Source organism: Oncorhynchus clarkii, chromosome 33 (assembly GCF_045791955.1).
Source record: "Oncorhynchus clarkii lewisi isolate Uvic-CL-2024 chromosome 33, UVic_Ocla_1.0, whole genome shotgun sequence".
Classification (NCBI taxonomy): Eukaryota; Metazoa; Chordata; class Actinopteri; order Salmoniformes; family Salmonidae; genus Oncorhynchus; species Oncorhynchus clarkii.
In genome coordinates, this window is record NC_092179.1 from 14,349,927 (window position 1) to 14,370,639 (window position 20,713).

The following is a 20,713-nucleotide window of genomic DNA, read 5'->3' on the forward strand; positions in this document are numbered from 1 at the left end:
TGGCTGGGAGGGTCTCACCTAGGTCCTCTGTGCTCGTCCAGGTGTATGTGACAGGCTGGGCTGATGGGCTCAGGGCGGAGGCGTAGGGTCACCACGTCAAAGGGGACCTCAGCACGGTAGTCCTTCACCCAGGGACTGAAGGGGGGGCTGAGGGTCAGAGGGGGGTCTGTGTACAGTTGTCTGAGGTGGGGGTCCACACACCGCTCTGATACACACCACAGGGAGAGAGAGAGAGAACGGATTATGCACAGATAAAAAAGGTTTGCACACTTCACACCCTACGCGGATCTAGCGTTCATCTGCCGATCGTTCAGCGCGCTGTGTTTTAGGGACCCTCCCAGCCATGACCTTTCACCCTCTGTATTTTTCATGCGACTGTACATGCAAAATTGGTGCGCACTCTAAATTACGTTCAGAGGTTTTAAGTACTCTCGGCCAGCAAACGCCATTGCTATGTCTGAACCCAAAGATATTCAGGATACTGTTCACATTTATCCACCAGAAGGAGCATCAAAGAACAAAGATGGTTATCTAAAACACGCATGCTCAGTGTGTGTGTGTGTGTGTGTACGTGTTTATTAAAGTTAAAGACATTCACACCAACACACACACACACACAATTATGTAATGGGAGGATAAAATGTTAATACACATAGAGGAATGTTAATAACAAGGTCCACACGTGTTGAGCACAAGCCCAGAGAATGCTCGCTTTCTGTGGAGACAATTGACTGGTGTGTGCCAACCTTAAGCAGTTTGCAGATTCAGGGGGCACAGTAGGGCCACATACCCACCCTACCAGCCCAAATTATTATTTTACCTGGAACACTGCAGCAGCTTAATATTTTACCTCGGACACTGCAGCAGAAGCGAACTCCTTCTCTGCTCTGTTGTTTGCGTGAGGCTACATCAAGTTTCCCAGGGAAGCTGTGAAGCCAGGGTGAAGCTGTGAACCCAGCTGTAGCCAATTGCATGATTGTGTTTAAAGAGTCTGTTATTACAGAATGTGAAACAATGTTGTGTATGTTAACTATTGCTAACTATTGCATGATTGTGTTCATGAGGTGTATGCTTACTGCTTTTCATTAAATCATGTATGGCTAAGAATACTGTTATGGCCTGAAATACATGTTGATCACATGGGCAGAATATTGTAGCCTAGGCCTATTTGAATTCGTTAATATGGGTATATAAAGTGTGGTGTTTTGAAAGCGCCTCAGCTACAGCATTTGTTTGTCTGAAATGGTACAGAATGGCTTATTAAATTCCACCACGAAAACTGTCAATCAAATTGTCTCGAGCTCCCTGCAAGCAGCCTGCCTCTCTGCTGACTGCAGGCAGACCACTCACTCCTAAAAAGTACTTTGGAGTTCGTTAAATACAATGACTCTTAGTGGAAAGAAAACACATCTACCCTACCATTATTCTGCCATACCAAGCAAAAAGGCAGTAACTGCTCATTTGGTCGAACATGAGTTAATGTCATTTTTTATACATGAAATACATGCTTAATCATGTGAACAAGTATACTGCCTCTATTGTATTGCGTTTGGGAGAAAATGGAGGTCATATTAGGAGTAACTGCATAAAGTTACTGTGAAACCATGGTAAATAAAAGCAATTTTTCTCAGTTCCACGATATGCTAGATAGGGCAGTATTGTTGTCAGGGAAACAATACCGAACATTCTACGCCCCAGGAACATTTTACTGCCTGAAAAGGTACAGATGCTTCTGGTGCGGCACTGTTTTTTTTTTTTTTTGTCTGAAAGGTTATAAATTGTCGCGATCGACCCGTTACTGTAAAGGCGTCATATGTATGAAAATTGTTCGGTTAACTTGGAGATAATGCCGTCAGTGAGGGTTATGCGATATCGGCATTCGAAAGCATCATATTCGGTGCACTTCCAGAAGGACTTATTTGCGGTCTGTCGTTCCAGTTTGTTGGTGTAGCTTTCATGCGCCGGGATATTTTTTCCACGTACAGAGGATAACTTCAGGTTCCATTGCCTGTTCTGCTCCTCTGATAATATGAATACTGAGGGTAGCAGTGAAAGATTATTTTAAGAATAATATTTTGATTATTAGCATAAGAAAGACTTGCAATTCGATTGCTGGACTGTCATAGCCATCCATCCAATCTTTTTTTAATTGAAATGTCGGCCTTTTACGAGATACATTTTTTCTGCATTAAATGTTTTATTTTCATAACTGAACAAAATTAGTTATGCTATAACCTATAGATAACATTCTGCTCATATGAACACCTTTATTTTAGGCCATATAAAGAAAAGCTATGCATGATGTAATGGCAAGGATCAAACAGAAACATTGTTTCACATTCTTTAATAAAAGACTCAAACAGAAATAGGCTATATAGCTGGCCTAACAGTTTCCCTGACAAATAGGCCTATAAGGAAACTAGATGTATATTGACAACGTTGAGTGAGCGAGAGGGTCTGTGCTCGGTGTTATACCTTCCATAAACAGTTTTGCTCTGCAAAAAGACACGTACGCCTCCCAGTGTGGAGCTCTGGTGAACTCAGAACTTTCTCTGCATCCCGTTGGTGAGGTGCTCCAGAGCCAGCCAATTAGCCGACACCTAAGCAGCGCCTCACCTCTGTCTCCAGGGAGGTCCTGGGAGCCTGAGTGTTGGTCCCACCCGGTCTGTGTCTCTGCCTCGTTGGTCCTATGGGAAACATGGAAGTCATTATTCAGAAAAGAAATGTCCCATTGGAACAGGGATTAATGGGAACATCCACTCAGTCATTCTGAGGACTTTCCTTGCAATAAAAAAAAACAAGAGTGGTGACAGACTTTAAGCCATCTAATAAAAGTATTTCAAGCACATTCACAGTCTCACACGAACCAACTGCACAAATATGGATATAGTAAAAACACACATATGGTGATCAAACAGCACCCTGTTCCCCCTTCCAGTCCTCTTCCAAATCCTTCCATCACCAACCCCTCCTCTACCCCTTACCATCCTCATTCCTCTACTACCTCCCATTCTTTCTTCCCATCATCCTCATAATTTCGCCTGGTTCCCTGCCCGTGAGCGTGCTACATGCTCCTAGTTCCGTGCTCAGCACCAGAAGTCCACCCAGCCCGAGGGCAGAGGGAGGCTGTGTTCTGAGTTCCAGCAGCCCAGCTCCGTGCCACAGCCATGGGAAGGATGGGAGGCCGGATGGGGCCTGCCAGTGGAGCCAGCACCCAGCCAAGCAGGGATTTAACCTAATTATGTTCCAGTCTGAGTGGAATGGGCATGAAGCTCCTCTCTCCTGCTACAGCCAGACTAACGTACATGTGCCAGGGGCTAGTGAAGGGATGCTTAGGGGAGGTTGGGGAACGAAAAACATCCTTAAATTCAGCCAAGCTTTATTCCCCCAGCTCAGTCATTTGTCTGGTCAATTGTTTGGTCTATCCTTTCCAAATATACGGAGAGTAAGACAACACCAAGGGGGAAGAGTAAGGTAACAGAACCTCATGTGAACTGATTGATGTGTGTGTGTGTGTGTGTGTGTGTGTGTGTGTGTGTGTGTGTGTGTGTGTGTGTGTGTGTGTGTGTGTGTGTGTGTGTGTGTGTGTGTGTGTGTGTGTGTGCGTGCGTGCGCGCACGCTTGCGCTCACCTGTAAGTCTGGTTCCTCTGCTCTGTATAATGAGAACAGATTCTGTCCAACAATGCTGAGAGATGTCGCCCACTCCCAGACTCCTCTGCTCTAGGGAACGATCGAAACAGAAAGTCTTGGATAGGAGAGCGCTCTGGAGAAGCTGCAGGATAAAGCTGGATATAGACTGGTTTTCAGTTACTGGGAATACAGAAAATCTAAATAACATGATTACAATCTGGAACCACTGTACCTGTTCTGTAGCATTGACTACGTTATGCTTTACAATTAATCTGGTTATATTCTATACAGTGCATTCGGAAAATACTCAGACCCCTGCCCCTTTTCCACATTTTATTACGTTACAGCCTTATTCCAAAATGGATTAAATCAATGTTTCCCCTCATCAATCTACACACAATACCTCATAATGACAAAGCGAAAACAGGTTTTTAGAAATGTTTGCAAATGTATGACAAATAATAAAAATGAGAAACCTTATTTACATAAGTATTTAGACCCTTTGCTATGAGACTCAAAATTGAGCTCATGTGCATCCTGTTTCCCATTGATCATCCTTGAGATGCTTCTACAACTTGATTGGAGTCCACCTGTGGCAAATTCAATTGATTGGACATGATTTGGAAAGGCACACACAGATGTCTATGTAAGGTCCCACAGTTCCCAGTGCATATCAGAGCAGAAACCAAGCCATGAAGTCGAAGGAATTGTCTGCAGAGTTCCGAGACAGGATTGTGTCGAGGCACAGATCTGGGGAAGGGTACCAAAACATGTCTGCATCGTGGAAGGTCTTCAAGAACACAGTGGCCTACACCATTCTTTAATGGAATAAGTTTTGAACCACCAAGACTCTTCCTAGAGCTGGACACCTGGCTAAACTGAGCAATCATGGGAGAAGGGCCTTGGTTAGGGAGGTGACCAAGAACCCGATGGTCACTCTGACATAACTCTGGAGTTCCTCTGTGGAGATGGGAGAACCTTCCAGAAGGACAACCATCTCTTCAGCACTCCACCAATCAGGCCTTTATGGTAGTGGCCAGACGAAAGCAACACCTCAGTAAAAGGCACATGACATCCCACTTGGAGATTGCCAAAAGGCACCATAGGACTCTCGAACCATGAGAAATAAGATTCTCTGGTCTAATGAAACCAAGATTGAACTCTTTGGCCTGAATGACAAGCGTTACATATGGAGGAAACAAGACACAGCTCATCACCTGGCCAATACCATCCCTACAGTGAAGCATGCTGGTGGCAGCATCATGCTGTGGGGATGTTTTTCAGCGGCAGGGACTGGGAGACTCGTCAGGATCGAGGGAAAGATGAACAAAGCAAAGTACAGAGAGATCCTTGATCAAAAAACCGGCTCCAGAGCGCTCAGGACCTCAGACTGTGGCGAAGGTTACCTTCCAACAGGACAATGACCCTAAGCACACAGCCAAGACAACGCAGGACTGGCTTTGGGACAAGTCTCTGAATGTCATTTGATTGGCCCAGCCAGAGCACGGACTTGAACCCGATCAAACATCTCTGGAAAGACCAGAAAATAGCTGTGTAGCGACGCTCCCCATCCAACCTGACAGAGCTTGAGAGGATCTGCAGAGAAGAATGGGAGAAACTCACCAAATACAGGTGTGCTAAGATTGTAGCGTCATACCCAAGAAGACTCGAGGCTGTAATCGCTGCCAAAGGTGCTTCAACAAAGTACTGAGTAAAGGGTCTGAATACTTATGTAAATGTGATATTTCAGTTTTAAATGTTTAATACATTTGCACAAATTTCTAAAAACCTGTTTTTGCTTTGTCATTATGCGGTATTGTGTGTAGATTGATGAGGGGAAAAAAACTATTTTTATCCATTCTAGAATAAGGCTGTAACATAACAAAATGTGGAAAAAGTGAAGGGGTCTGAATACTTTCCAAATGCACTGTAACAGAGAGTAATGTGGAATCGAGCTTTACCAGTTCAAATGGCCCTGGTGTCCTCAGCTGACGGAGGAACTGGAGGAGGAGGAGAGTCTGGTGTTCTGGCAGACAGAGACCGTATGGCCCCCCACAGCCACCAAACTGACCAGAAACACACAAAACAAATTGTGAAGGTTAATTGAATTATGACATCCATAAAACTTTCTCTCTGAAATTGACATGTTTAAAGGAGTCCATCGTCATTGCCCTCATAGTATTGAGTGCTTTATTAAGTCAAACACGGTTGTTTAGTACCCTCTGTCCATCGTCTGTCTCGGTGTGTGAAGGGCTCTTCCGTCGGGCCTGTCCACTGTGTGCTGGGAGCAGGAAGAGAAGAGCATCTTCCAGGATGAACTCTTTTGTGATCTGTCCGTCAAACCCTGGGTCCCTCAGCCCATCAAAGTGCAGGTCAGTCTCAGCCTTTCAGACAGGGATTAAGGGAAACATTTAGCAATGGCTTTCATTAAAGGGACTGCACTGAGAGTAAGCACGTTCTGCCACCTAGTGGATATATGAGTTATCTTAATACCTTTGGAAACGTATGAATGGGTGCCAACACAATGCCCTGCTCCCTTCCCTCTACCCTGACTCACACTTAGAGGTCTGAAAGTATTGGAGAGGTGTAAGCAATGAGGGGAATTCAAGGAAGGAGTTGGTCACATTGAACTGAGACATGTCGGTCTTCCTAAGATGAGTACATGGAACAGGCTATACAGCCTACAGAAGGAAACATCATCATGTTTATTAGTGGCTCGGGTTATAGGCATGAAGCCAATGGACACCATGTTTGGAATCTGGAAAAGGGGGGAGGAATCTTTGGGTCAAACCAATTAAAATACTTCAAGGGAGGCCCTTTAAGTGTAATGGCTTTTATCACTGTGACTAGTTGTATCACTCAGTAGAATATTTCACTTCACTGGAACAAAGGAGCCTAACCCAAACCATGAAAAGCAGCCCCAGTCCATTATTCCTCCTCCACCAAACTTTACAGTTGGCACTATGCAATGGGGCATGTAGCGTTCTCCTGGCATCCGCCAAACCCAGATTTGTTCGTTGTACTGCCAGATGGTAAAGCTCTTCAGTAAGGCCATTATACTGTCAAAGTTTGTCTATGGAGATTGCATGGCTGTGTGCTCAACCTGTCAGCAACGGGTGTGGCTGAAATAGCCGAATCCACTCATTTGAAGGGGTGTCCATGTACCTTTTTATATATAGTTTATGTTGCTGTCTTTGAATGTTGCTAGTATCACAGTCTTATGGCGCCACCTCGTGACTACTCTAAAAAACATCAGTAGAGACCGGCTACAGTAGCAATGTGCCGACCCAGCAATAACCCCCTCTTACCTTCACAATGACAGGTAGAAGGGAACCACTGAACTGAAGAGTAAATGTCATCAGCTGGAAACACAGGAGACACCAGCTACAGGAGAAACAGTCACATAGATTAGTGACAATTCAGAATGATGCACAGAGATGAACAGTTGTGAGGTTGATCCGAGGCTGGCTAACCTGTGCCGAGAGTTAGGCTCCTCATTGGTCAATGCTGCCGCCCTCAACACCTGACCTATGACCTCCTTCACATGGTCCAATGCCTCATGGGACTCAACAGGACCCAGCTGCTGGAGAAGAAAGGGCTTGAGCTGAGAGAGAGAGATGAAGAGAAGGAGAAAGCAAGGGTGAAAAAAAGAAAGACAGAAAGAGCGAGAAAAAGAGAAAAAGCGATAGAGAAAGAGAGAGGGTGGATAAAGAAGATAGAAAAGTTTTGTCAGTGTTAAAAAAGTCTGAAGAAGTTCAAGTCTGTACCCAGCAGAGTTGGATAGAGTGCAACTTAATTATAACACCTCAATATCAGTCAAGGCAATAACTGATTTGCGCTCGTATGGAGAGATTCCATGTAAATGTAATTGATCACTTGCTACGCAATGCTGCGGTAAAATAAACACTTAATACTCTGTTCCAAAAGGTGGCGGTAATAGTCCACATTCACTAATCCACAACCCCAGCTTTGATATGACAGAAGAAAAAGTCAAGAACTCTCACTCTCAGTCCCATCACATATTACATGTCATGGAGCTAATCAGGTTAGATTACATTTCATCTGACAGAGACAGATTTCATTTGAGATAATGCCAATAGGGTGCCAGTGAGTGACGGATGGACAGGGTTGGGAATCAAGCATTACTGTGCTCAAATCCGAAGCATGTGGTGTGGTTGGCTAGTCCACAATAACACATGCACTGGCATACACGCACGCACGAACAAACACACACACGGAACAATATTAACAGGGCCTTTTAACTTCTTATGGCTGCAGGGGCAGTATTGAGTAGCTTGGATGAAAGGTGCCCAGAGGTGCCCAGAGTAAACGGCCTGCTCCTCAGTCCCAGTTGCTAATATATGCATATTATTATTAGTATTGGATAGAAAACACTCTGACGTTTCTAAAACTGTTTGAATGATGTTTGTGAGTATAACAAAACTCATATGGCAGGCAAAAACCTGAGAAGAAATCCAAACAGGAAGTGGGAAATCTGAGGTTGGTCGATTTTCAACCCAGATTGATTCTATACTTACTTTGACAAGTTTCTTCGACCTGTAATATAACTTTTTTAAGTTTTCGTCCGACGTCCGGCTGGTTCTGCACGAGCGTTTGGATTTGTGTACTAAACACCCTAACAAAAGTAGCTACTACAATGAACATTATCGAACAAATCAAGCATTTGTTGTGGAACTGCGATTCCTGGGAGTGCATTCTGATGAAGATCATCAAAGGTAAGGGAATATTTGTAATGTTATTTCTGATTTATGTTGACTCCAACAGAAATCATGGTTTGCTTTTTCCGTAAAGTTTTTTTGAAATCTGACACAGCGGTTGCATTAAGGAGAGGTATATCTATATTTCCATGTCTAACAATTGTATTTTCATCGACATTTATAATGAGTATTTCTGTAAAATGATGTGGCTCTCTGCAATATCACCGGATGTTTTTGGAACTAGTGAACGTAACGTGCCAATGTATACTGAGATTCTTTTATATAAATATTAACTTTATCAAACAAAACATACATGTATTGTGTAACATCAAGTCCTATGAATGTCATCTGATGTAGATCATCAAAGGTTAGTGATTCATTTGATCTCTATTTGTGCTTTTTGTGACTCCTCTCTTTGACTGGAAAATGGCTGTGTTTTTCTATGAGTTGGTGGTGACCTAACATGATCGTTTGTGGTGCTTTCGCTGTAAAGCCTATTTGAAATCGGACACTGTGGGGGGATTAACAACAAGATTACCTTTAAAATGGTATAAAATACATGTATGTTTGAGGAATTTTAATTATGAGATTTGGGGTCACTTGCTGGCCCTCTAGGCAGAGTTGCAAATTAAAAGCCATATCTCAGACTGGCCAATAAAACTAAAAGATTAAGATGGGCAAAAGAACACAGACACAGAGGAACTCTGCCTAGAAGGCCGGCGTCCCGGAGTCGCCTCTTCACTGTGACGTTGAGACTGGTGTTTTGCGGGTACTATTTAAGGAAGCTGCCAGTTGAGAACTTGTGAGGCGTCTGTTTCTCAAACTAGACACTCTAATGTACTTCTCCTCTTGCTCAGTTGTGCACTGAGCCTCCCACTCCTCTTTCTATTCTGGTTAGAGCCAGTTTGCGCTGTTCTGTGAAGGGAGTAGCACATAGCATTATACGAGATCTTCAGTTTCTTGGCAATTTCTCACATGGAATACTCTTCATTTCTCAGAACAAGAATAGACTGATGAGTTCCAGAAAGTGCTTTGTTTGTGGCCATTTTGAGCCTGTAATCGAACCCACAAATGCTGATGTTCCAGATACTCAACTAGTCTAAAGAATGCCAGTTGTATTGCTTCTTTAATCAGAACAACAGTTTTCAGTTGTGCTAACATAATTACAAAATGATCAATTAGCCTTTTAAAATGATAAACTTGGATTAGCTAACACAACGTGACATTGGAACACAGGAGTGATGGTAGCTGATAATGGGCCTCTGTACGCCTATGTAGATATTCTATTAAAAATCAGCCGTTTCCAGCTACAATAGTCATTTGCAACATTAACAATGTCTACACTGTATTTCTAATCATTTTGATGTTATTTTAATGGACAAAAAAAACGTGTTTTTCTTTCAAAAACAAGGACATTTCTAAGTGACTCCAAACTTTTGTATATGTATAGAGTACCAGTCAAAAGTCTGGACACACCAACTCATTCAATGGTTTTTCTTTATTTGTACTATTTTCTACATTGTAGAATAACAGTGAAGACATCAAAACTATGAAATAACCCATATGGAATCATGTAGCAACCAAAAAAGTGATAAACCAATTCGTCAAAGTAGCCACCCTTTGCCTTGATGACAGCTTTGCACACTCTTGGCATTCTCTCAACCAGCTTCATGAGGAATGCTTTATCCAACAGTCTTGAAGGAGTTCCCACATATGCTGAGCACTTGTTGGCTGCTTTTCCTTCATTTGGCGGTCCAAACAATCTCAATTGGGTTAAGGTTTGGTGATTGTGGAGGCCAGGTCATCTGATGCAGCACTCCATCACTCTCCTTGGTCAAATAGCCCTTACACAGCCTGGAGGTGTGTTTGGGTCATTGTCTTGTTGAAAAACAAATTATATTCCCACTAAGTGCAAACCATATGGGATGGCATATCACTGCAGAATGCTGTGGTAGCCATGCTGGTTAAGTGTGCCTTGAATTCTAAATAAATCACATACAGTGTCTCCAACAAAGCACCCTCACACCATCCCCGCACCATCACACCTCCTTCTCCATGCTTCACGGTGGGAGCCACACATGCGGAGATCATCCGTTTACCTACTCTGCGTCTCACAAAGACATGGCGGTTTGAACAAAAAATCTAAAATTTGGACTCATCACCCCAATGGACAGATTTCTACTGGTCTAATGTCCACTGGTCGTGTTTCTTGGCCCAAGCAAGTCTCTTCTTATTATTGTTGTCGTTTAGTCGTGGTTAATTTGCACTGTTGTGGACTGTCGTTTCTCTTTGCTTATTTGAGCTGTTCATGCCATAATATGGACTTGTTTTTTTACCAAATTTGGCTATTACCACCCTTACCTTATCACAACACAACTGATTGTCTCAAACACATTAAGAAGGACAGAAATTCCATAAATGAACTTTTAATAAGGCACACCTGTTAATTGAAATGCATTCCAGGTGACTACCTCATGAAGCTGGTTGAGAGTATGCCAAGAGTGTACCAAGCTGTCATCAAGGCAAAAGGTGGCTACTTTGAAGAATCTCAAATTAAAAATATATTTAGATTTGTTAACACTTTTTCAGTTACTACTGTAAATGATTCCATATGTTTTATTTCATAGTGTTGATGTCTTCACTATTATTCTAGTAGTAAAAACAAATGAGTAGGTGTGTCCAAACTTTTGACTGGTACTGTTTATATATATATATATATCACACTGAATATAAGAAATCTATAACCCCAGATACCTGGTGAACAGATTAGATTGAATAGGGTCCTCAGTACCTGTGTGGTGCGGCTGTCCGTGTCTTCGCTTGTCCTGACCAGGCCCGTGTGATGAAGAAAGGTTGTGAGCGGCGTTACCGAGGTGACCAGGACATAAACTGTCACCGTGGCAACGAGGCCAGGGCTCACCAAATTAAGTGTGGGAATAGCTGGGTTCCTAAGGGAAGAGAAAACAACAACAACGATAGCATTAGCTAAGAAAATCAAACCCATTTATTTCAACGAGCGAATAGAGACACTTGAACATAATTGAGCTGTAAGTTTCGACTAAGGTAAACGTGTTGTTACTGGCAGAGTTGACTGACCAATCACCCTGTGCCACATCATGAACATACCCCAGCTTGGTGCGGGCCGATCCACAGGCAGATGGATTTATGTGTAATGCCAGCCCTGAAACAAAACAGAGAAACACAGAGAAACACACACACAAGTGATGACAGACATTAATCTGTAACTAGTGATGACAGAGACGGTTGAATTTATCATCTATCCCATACGGTCACAAGGGGTTGACATCAGGGCCATTCTCCGAGGTGGAGTAAAGCCGTTTGCATCCCTTGTGCTGGTTATGAGTTATGAAATAGCAGAGCAGCTGTGTGTGTGTGTCCTTGCCTAATAAGTGTCAACCCCTATACATGCTTCACTTTGCATATCAACAGCCCACTGGGCACAGACAATTCAATGTCGAATCCATGTTGGTTCAACGTAATTTCATTTGAATGACCTGGAAACAACGTTGATTCAACCAGTGTGTGCCCAGTGGGAGGGAGTGAGAGTGTGTTGTCATTCTTTGGCACTGTACTGCTAATGAATTTCTCCACTGGTGGAGAGAGGGTGTGTGCTCTAAGGCCCAAATCACTATCAGTCCTGGGCTGGATCCCAACTCCTCTCCCATCCCCCGGAGTCAAATCACTGGCCAGAGAAGGATGAACAAAGCACTCAAATTCAAATTCAGCTCTACTGGTAATCCACATCCCTCACATACGATATCTGAATCACAATCTAACGTTCAATATTTCCAAGTTCTAATGGAGCTAGACTAAATCTGAAAGACGGAGAAAACCAAACCTCACAACACTGTATTCCCTGAAACCACACAAAACCCTGAATTAGGCCCAAACCAGGAAACAGACCCCCCTGCCCCTCCTCTCCTCCTGTAACTGGAACATGGCAGTGATTGTTGGTTGTGTCTGTGTCAGTCAGATTCACTCTGCCTTTTCTAAGATAAATGATGTTCTCAAACAAAGGGTGGGTCCCGGTCGAAGGAAGAGGGGTGGGCAGAGACCTGGGTCCTGGTCTAAGGAAGAGGGGTGGGCAGAGACCTGGGTCCTGGTCTAAGGAAGGGGGGTGGGGCAGTCAAAAGGACCTGAAGAGGGGCTGTGGAGGGGTCTGCAGAACTTCAAGGTGAAAGGGGGCAATTGAGGAGGAGACACTAGCCTTCAACCGGGACTGCACCAATGTCAACATTTGTGTTGGAGACGAGCCAAAAAGGAAGGACAATATTGTTCTAGAAGTGGGAGACAATGTGTTCTGTACAAGGCAAGAGACCTCTAAACAAAGAGTAAAGAGGTAGAGGAGAACACACAGAGACTCAGTTACTATTTAAGTCAAGCCCATTGGTTGTCATTATCTTCCATCTGAGATATAATGAAGATAAGTGCCCTTGATGCCAACCCAAAATATATATTTTTGCCCAAAGCCCCTCTCTCACTCACTCAATCCATCATCTTTCTTTTCATGTGGTTCAAGCCGAGGACGAATATAAGCAGAGATGCATTGTGTCATTATTAAGAAACTCTGAACCGATCGTTACTGTGATTATAAAAGTGCTTTCTTTATTTAGGTCTTCTCAGAAGCCAAATTATAGAGAGAGAGCAGGTATGAAAGCCCTGTGACCCTTTGAACCAAACAAACCACGTATCTTCTCCAAAATTAATCTGCAGCTAATCATCTATGGTTTCCACAGATACAACTTTAATAGTACTATAAGTACTTCAATTTATACAAGTTCATACAATTTATACAAGTTATACACGTCTAATTACGTATGGGTAATTTCCATAAAAACGCATCTGTATTTAAACGTCTGCTAGCAATATCTAATTTAAGGAACTCAAAGAGCTCACCTGAAAACTAAAGGTTGTCTGGAAACAGGTGATGACTCACCTAGGTTGTGTTCATTAGGGTACACAACAGAAAATGTTTTCAACGTTTCTTATTGGACAAGTCTCCCCCGTTTCAGTCAGTGTTCTTCAGTTTGGTGCATAATGAACACGGTCCAGATCTCGTGTATCACTCAACGCTCCACCTGTAGACTAACCTGCTAGCCGGCTGTCTGTCTGGAAGCGACAGAGCCCATCCACATCAGAGAAGGCACCCACCAGCCCAGGTATCATGTTGACCTGAGGAGATGACAGATTGGATCCAGTGGATCCAAAAGGCAACAAATGAAAGTTATTGGACTTGTTTGAAGTTGAGGCCAGAGGACTTAGCCAGGTCCCAGATCTGTTTGTGCTGTCTTGCCGACTTCTATAGACCATAGTACTAGCAACAAGCAGACCTGGGACCAGGCTAAGGATGGTCCTATGCGGTCTGATGTTATGGGATGCTAGTGTTATAGGAGGGTGTGTAAAGGAGAGAGGGAGAAGGGAATGTGATGTTTGTTGTTGGAGGTTACTGTGTGTTTTCCTGTCGTGTTTGAACTGAGATCCACCATCTCAGGACAGAGCAATTTTCACTGAATTCTTTCTTGGAAGCCGGCTTCCAAAAATATTAGTCCCGGCTTCCAAAAATATTTTCTAGAAGAATCTCTGGGTGGATCTGATTACACATGGGATATTAGAAAGAAACTGGGGGTCGTTAGGGGATCAGGCTTCACTGCTGGGGCTTGAGGAGACAGTGTTACACCAATATGAAAACTACACAACCATCATAGCCATGTTGATCAACATTCTGACATGGGGTAACATTCCCACATAAGTCACCAACATTCCTGTACGAGACAACCTTCCAGTTGAGCATTCCCGTACAGTGTGTGTGTAGCTGGTCTCACCCTCTGATGGGGCTGCAGATGGGAGAAGGACACTCTCCTCAGACAACTCTTCTCCGAACCTCTCAGACACACCAACAAACTCCACTCCACACTGCCACCTGGGAGTGAGGGAGAGGGGAAAAGGAGAGGGAACGAATAAGAGATCAGTAAGCATCTTGTACAAATAAATGAAGCTTTGAAACCATACCAAATACAGTGCTCCAACTGTGTGAGATAGAGAGAGAGAGAAATAGAAATAGACAGAGAGAGGCAGAGAGAAATGGAGAGAGAGAGAGCGAGAGAGAGAGAGAGAGAGAGAGAGAGAGAGAGAGAGAGAGAGAGAGAGGAGAGAGAGAGAGAGAGAGAGAGAGAGAGAGAGAGAGAAAAAAAAAAACATCTGGTAGCGATTGTACAGCCAATATTTGGAGAGGGGAGGAAACGTGGTGGTGCTTTTGGCCAGAACCATGGCTGTTTTGGTCTCAGTGTTCTGAAGCATTGAGAATAGGAGGAAGTGACTTAACAGCTATTGTGGCAGCCTAGAGATGAATGGATAGCAAGAACTTAACCTTTGTGTGTGTGTGTCTGTGTGTCTAAGTGTGTGTGTGTGTGTGTGTGTGTGTGTGTGTGTGTGTGTGTGTGTGTGTGTGTGTGTGTGTGTGTGTGTGTGTGTGTGTGTGTGTGTGTGTGTGTGTGTGTGTGTGTGTGTGTGTGTGTGTATATATACACCTACCTCTGTGTCTGTATACAGAGAGAGCTTAAGTGTGTGTCGTGTTCTTTGTAACCTATAATGATTGCTTTCAAGTCCTGCAACAGCTCCCATATGTCTGAGTTGACCCTGATATTGCCCAGAGCCCCAGACCTTCAGAACAGCACGCATTCATACACACACACACACACACACACACACACACACACACACACACACACACACACACACACACACACACACAACCTGGAATTTAGTGATTTTAGCGGCAAGACCATTTGGCATTCAAGAGGTGCTCAATCTGCCAGGGCACCTAGGCCATCTGCTAGGGCACCTAGACCATCTGCTAGGGCACCAAGGCCATCTGCTAGGGCACCAAGGCCATTAACCAAAATAGCCAATGACATTTATTTTTAAAAGTTTATGTGTATGTCAATAAATAATTTGCCTACATGTGTAGGTGATAGCCTTTGGCTATCGTCTGTCATGTCCAGATTGATGCTGACATGAGGGAGGCACCTGAAAATGTAACCATACATGAGACTTTTAATTATATATTGATGTATATCAGTGGAGGCTCCTCAGAGGATGAAGGGGAGGACCAACCTCCTCAATGAAATTGAATAAAAATAAAAATAATGAAACATTAAAAAAGTCATAATTTGCAGGTAAAACTATACTAAATATATTAATATGTCACCAAATAATTGATTAAAATACACTGTTTTGCAATGAAGGTGTACAGTAACTTCAACAGCAATGTCTGGGTTATCACCATGGTGTAGCCGGAAGACAGCTAGCTTCCATCCTCCTCTGGCTACATTGACTTCAATACAAAACCTAGGAGGCTTGTAGGCCTCACCCGCTTCCATAGACATACATGGTAATTATGACAACTTCCGGAGGACGTCCTCCAACCAATCAAAGCTTTTGCTGTATGAACTGACATGTTGTCCATTCAATCATAGAATTAGGATCAGAGAATGAACATAGTGTGTTGCATTGGGATTGAGCCACAGAGCATTATGGGGGTTCTATGTGTTGAGAAGCTTGGTGACATTGTTGGATAGAGATTGAGAGTGAAGAGTGATAGTTGAGCCTTTTTTGGATATTATTAAATTCAAATTCGTTTTTTTCAAATTACAGGAGAGGTATATTATTTTTTTAAATATTGGTTTTAAAACTTTATTTTTGTGTCCAGTTAGTGCAATTTATTTAAATTTGCCTTGCTAACTTTAGTAGCAAGTAGCAGTAGCTAGCTAGCTAGCAGCATGAGCATGCAGTTTTCTCTGCCAGAATGAATAACGCTACTGAATATGTTGTGGACTTTTTGTTGAAGAACCCCTTTCATTCTCTATGGTACACGGAAAAGGTGAGACTTAAAACCGAGGGTCGACCTCTGCCTGAGATCAGTTTTATGAAGAAGGACGAAAAGGTGACAGAGTTCAATACCAACTGGTATCAAAAGTATAGCTGGTTAACAGGGAGCATTTCATCAAGCCGCCTGTATTGCTGGCCTTGCTTGATTTTTGGAAAGTCTGAGCCTTGGTCGAAAGGTGGGTACAGTGACCTGAAGAACATCAATAGCTCAGCTAAACAGCAAAACATAAGCAGGGAGCGTATAAATGCCCATATCAGACTCAAGTTTCTGGGAAAAAGCCGCATCGATATAATGGACGTATTCAAACTGTGCAACACAACGGGAAAGTAAGAAGAAACAGGGATGCACCAGCAAGTCTACTGTTCTGACTTGCTGGTGCACATTTAGCCTAGAGTCTGTTTTAGAAAAATGTTATCATCAAATATTGTAAAAGCTTTCATTGTCTGCTTATATCCCCCCTTTATTTATCCTACGGTTCTGACTTGGTGTACAGGGAGAATACTGTAAGAACGGACCATGTTCTGAATTCTGTCGCTGTACATTTCAAAAGTGCTGAACAAATAGTTATATTAACTACATCCGTCCTAGCTCGCTCATTAATGTCTTAATCGAGATTAAGGATTGCCTCTTATCCGCCCGTCGTCCCCTTATACCATAGTTTGTGCATCGCAATTGTCAGTAGAAACCACATTTTTTTAAAGCAAGTCAGCCATATCAGCTATGTTTTTTTAAAAGGCGGTACATTTTGTTGAATGAACTGTTTCGCTGCCAGACAAGGCTCCGCTGATAACCAGGTGTAGTAGAGGTAAGGTGTTGCGACTGGTGTTGGGACAGCTTTATGTAGGCCCTAACAGTTTGTGGGCACCATTTGACACCGTTATAGTGCAATTAATGTATTGTTTAGTGTTGTGTTGTGGCTTTGCTGGCATTCATCGAAAACATTTTGGGGGCAGTTTGCCTCACCAAGATGTACATGCTAAAATCGCCACTGCCAATATAATATGTCAACTTTTGAACTAGGGTGGATAGTAGATTAACATAGGTTAGTGTTTTTGCTGTTCCTTAGAAATACTCATCTTGTTGGCTGACGAAAAATAACATCTTCAATATGCGCCTCGGAATTTGATAAAAAGGACGCGATGTCTGTCTTCACTTGTAGCCTACTTTGGATCTGTGATGCCTGTGAGAAGGACCCTTTCACGGGCATTGACTAATAAGAATTTAGATATCTGAGAGAGTCATGTGAGTGATTGGTGCTTCTGAGTAGGCTATGGCGATTGGCAGCCGGGAGAAGGGAATTCTAATTATTATATTCAGCCCAAGGCCACTTTGGCCACAAGGGATACATTTTCTGCCTAACAAGGGGGCATCAACAGCCATGGCCACCGATGCTATCGGGGAATTCAAGCCCTGACACACAAGCACGCACAGTCTGCTGGGACACTGAAAAGGCCCTCAGAGAAAACAACAGTAACAGTAAAAGCCAATCTCTGTCTCTCTGTTTGAGTTGGTTTGAGTAAACAGGAAATGATTGGCTCCCTCTAATCTGATGCATTCGACCCAATAACAGACTAATACAATTAGGGCTCATCAAATTAAAGATCTGGACTCTTTCTTCCAGGAACCCTACACTTTTATTCCAGTATTCTCCAGTTCTCCCGATGTAGATCGGACAAATCCATTATATGGGAGACTGGGCTGGAATTTTCTGTCACACATGTAGCCTACCTTGACAATGACACAGGCAGTGTCCCAATATTGTTAAATTGCCCCATTCCTTGTCTCCTTTATAAGCAAAGGGAAAGGCATATCCCAATACTCTTAAACATTCCCCATTCCTTCTCTCCTCTTTCCATCATAAATACGCACATGTGCAAGGACTGAATATGACGCTTTTATGGGACACTTTTAGGACACTGTCCTAAAGACATTTACCAGGCCCATGCTATTCAGTTTCTGGGCTGGTAAAGTCATTAAGGGTGTTGCTGTTTACCTAACGACTTGCTGGGTTCTTTGATCATGATGACCAGGGCCCCCGTGTGGTCTACAGGCTGATCTGTCAATCATCACACTGATGGGGTGAGTGACAGCTGGGCGTTCTGACTCACAGAGCCTGACCCCTGGGACCTGGCAATACTCTCCTCTGGATAGTAAACCCCAGGAGAGAGAGAGAGAGAGAGAGAGAGAGAGAGAGAGAGAGAGAGAGAGAGAGAGAGAGAGAGAGAGAGAGAGAGAGAGAGAGACACACACACACACACACATACACACACACACACACACACACACACACACACACTATCCTTACTAGTAGAGCAGTGATTTATGACCCTGAATGACAAGGGTAGTTTAAACATCTGGTCTCCTATAAGTGTCCCCTCTCCATCGCTCTCTACCCTTCTACCTTCCAGCTGAACTATTCACATGGCACTTCTGTGCTGAGCACCAAGGATTTTCCAGTAGCGTCCTTCACTGGGTCACTGGAATACCATTCTCCTTTTCCTACTCAATAAACACACACACAGAGGGAGAGATTACAGAAAAAATCCTGAAATAAAGCAAGAAGGAAATCTTGCCTTATTCCTCACAGTCTTTTTCACAGTAATATATCAACCTTATTTTGGCTGACTGAGATGGGTGTGTATAGTCGAAGGCGGTGTCGGCAGAAGGGAGGATAGTGAGCCCTACAAACAGCTCCACCCTCCAGGACAGTAAACCCAGCAGGGGGTGCAGACCAGGCCCTACAGACCAGGCTTTATAGCTGTTAACCCTTTAACCTCTTCCCACCCACCTGCCTGGCCAGAGCAGCAGGGCTTTCTCAAACACACACCTCTGTTAACCCTGCTCTAATGCCTGTCTGTACGTCATCAGTGACTGGAATACGGTGTGTGTATGCGCGCAAGTCACTTGCTTGGGGACAAATAGCTAGTGAATGAAGCCCTTGTGTGTATACTTCCTTCTCCTCACTTTACGAGGCGAAGTACATCAAATCAAATCAAATGTATTTGTCACATACACATGGTTAGCAGATGTTAATGCGAGTGTAGCGAAATGCTTGTGCTTCTAGTTCCGACAATGCAGTAATAACCAACGAGTAATCTAACCTAATAATTCCAAAACTACTACCTTATACACAACAAGTGTAAAGGGATAAAGAATATGTACATAAAGATATATGAATGAGTGATGGTACAGAACGGCATAGGCAAGATGCAGTAGATGGTATCGAGTACAGTATATACATATAAGATGAGTAATGTAGGGTATGCAAACAAAGTGGCATAGTTTAAAGTGGCTAGTGATACATGTATTACATAAAGATGCAGTAGATTATATAGAGTACAGTATATACATATACATATGAGATGAGTCATGTAGGGTATGTAAACATTATATTAAGTAGCATTGTTTAAAGTGGCTAATGATATATTTGACATCAATTTCCATCAATTCCCATTATTAAAGTGGCTGGAGTTGAGTCAGTGTGTTGGCAGCAGCCACTCAATGTTAGTGGTGGCTGTTTAACAGTCTGATGGCCTTGAGATAGAAGCTGTTTTTCAGTCTCTCGGTCCCTGCTTTGATGCACCTGTTCTGACCTCGCCTTCTGGATGATAGCGGGGTGAACAGGCAGTGGCTCGGGTGGTTGTTGTCCTTGATGATCTTTATGGCCTTCCTGTGACATCGGGTGGTCTAGGTGGCCTGGAGGGCAGGTAGTTTGCCCCTGGTGATGCGTTGTGCAGACCTCACTACCCTCTGGAGAGCCTTACGGTTGTGAGCGGAGCAGTTGCCGTACCAGGCGGTGATACAGCCCGACAGGATGTTCTCGATTGTGCATCTGTAGAAGTTTGTGAGTGCTTTTGGTGTCAAGCTGAATTTCTTCAGCCTCCTGAGGTTTAAGAGGCGCTGCTGCGCCTTCTTCACGATGCTGTCTGTGTGGGTGGACCAATTCAGTTTGTCTGTGATGTGTACGCCGAGGAACTTAAAACTTACTACCCTCTCCACTACTGTCCCATCGATGTGGATAGGGGGGTGCTCCCCCGAAGTCCACAATCATCTCCTTAGTTTTGTTGACGTTGAGTGTGAGGTTATTTTCCTGACACCACACTCCGAGGGCCCTCACCTCCTCCCTGTAGGCCGTCTCGTCGTTGTTGGTATTCAAGCCTACCACTGTAGTGTCGTCCGCAAACTTGTACATGTACATGGAATAAGTGAATAATTGTTTGTGTATGTGTGCAGGCACAGACTGTACCATACAGTAGTATACTTATGTTATTTATCTATTTATCTATCAACTTCTACCTCTCTGGGACCCTTTCCACCCATTCCTTGCCTCTCATCCCTCTCCTAGATCCCTCCCTCGCTCTCTGCTTCTCTCCACCCATCCTTCCTTCCCCACTGCTTCTGTCTAAACTGTAAAACCTGCTCACCTCTCTTCATCTTACCCTAATATCTCCATGC

The 20,713-nt window shown here is 43.5% G+C and overlaps 1 protein-coding gene across 3 annotated transcripts in view; it reads right to left on the minus strand.

The window, feature by feature from the left end:
• The window catches only part of LOC139393037 (cadherin-like and PC-esterase domain-containing protein 1), a 64,899-nt gene that overhangs the window by 31,840 nt on the left and 12,346 nt on the right, over nucleotides 1-20,713 (minus strand). For 2 of the 3 annotated variants that reach the window (XM_071141361.1, XM_071141362.1), the window contains exons 3-13: nucleotides 14,193-14,290; nucleotides 13,461-13,542; nucleotides 11,476-11,530; nucleotides 11,141-11,297; nucleotides 7,105-7,235; nucleotides 6,940-7,015; nucleotides 5,851-6,015; nucleotides 5,593-5,697; nucleotides 3,632-3,786; nucleotides 2,617-2,687; nucleotides 19-205 (exon numbers count right to left, since the gene is read on the minus strand). In XM_071141361.1, the coding sequence (XP_070997462.1) occupies nucleotides 19-205; nucleotides 2,617-2,687; nucleotides 3,632-3,786; nucleotides 5,593-5,697; nucleotides 5,851-6,015; nucleotides 6,940-7,015; nucleotides 7,105-7,235; nucleotides 11,141-11,297; nucleotides 11,476-11,530; nucleotides 13,461-13,542; nucleotides 14,193-14,290 (1,282 nt within the window). Of the gene's footprint in view, nucleotides 1-18; nucleotides 206-2,616; nucleotides 2,688-3,631; nucleotides 3,787-5,592; nucleotides 5,698-5,850; nucleotides 6,016-6,939; nucleotides 7,016-7,104; nucleotides 7,236-11,140; nucleotides 11,298-11,445; nucleotides 11,531-13,460; nucleotides 13,543-14,192; nucleotides 14,291-20,713 lie in introns of all 3 variants that reach the window. The other variant, XM_071141360.1, reaches the window with a different exon arrangement.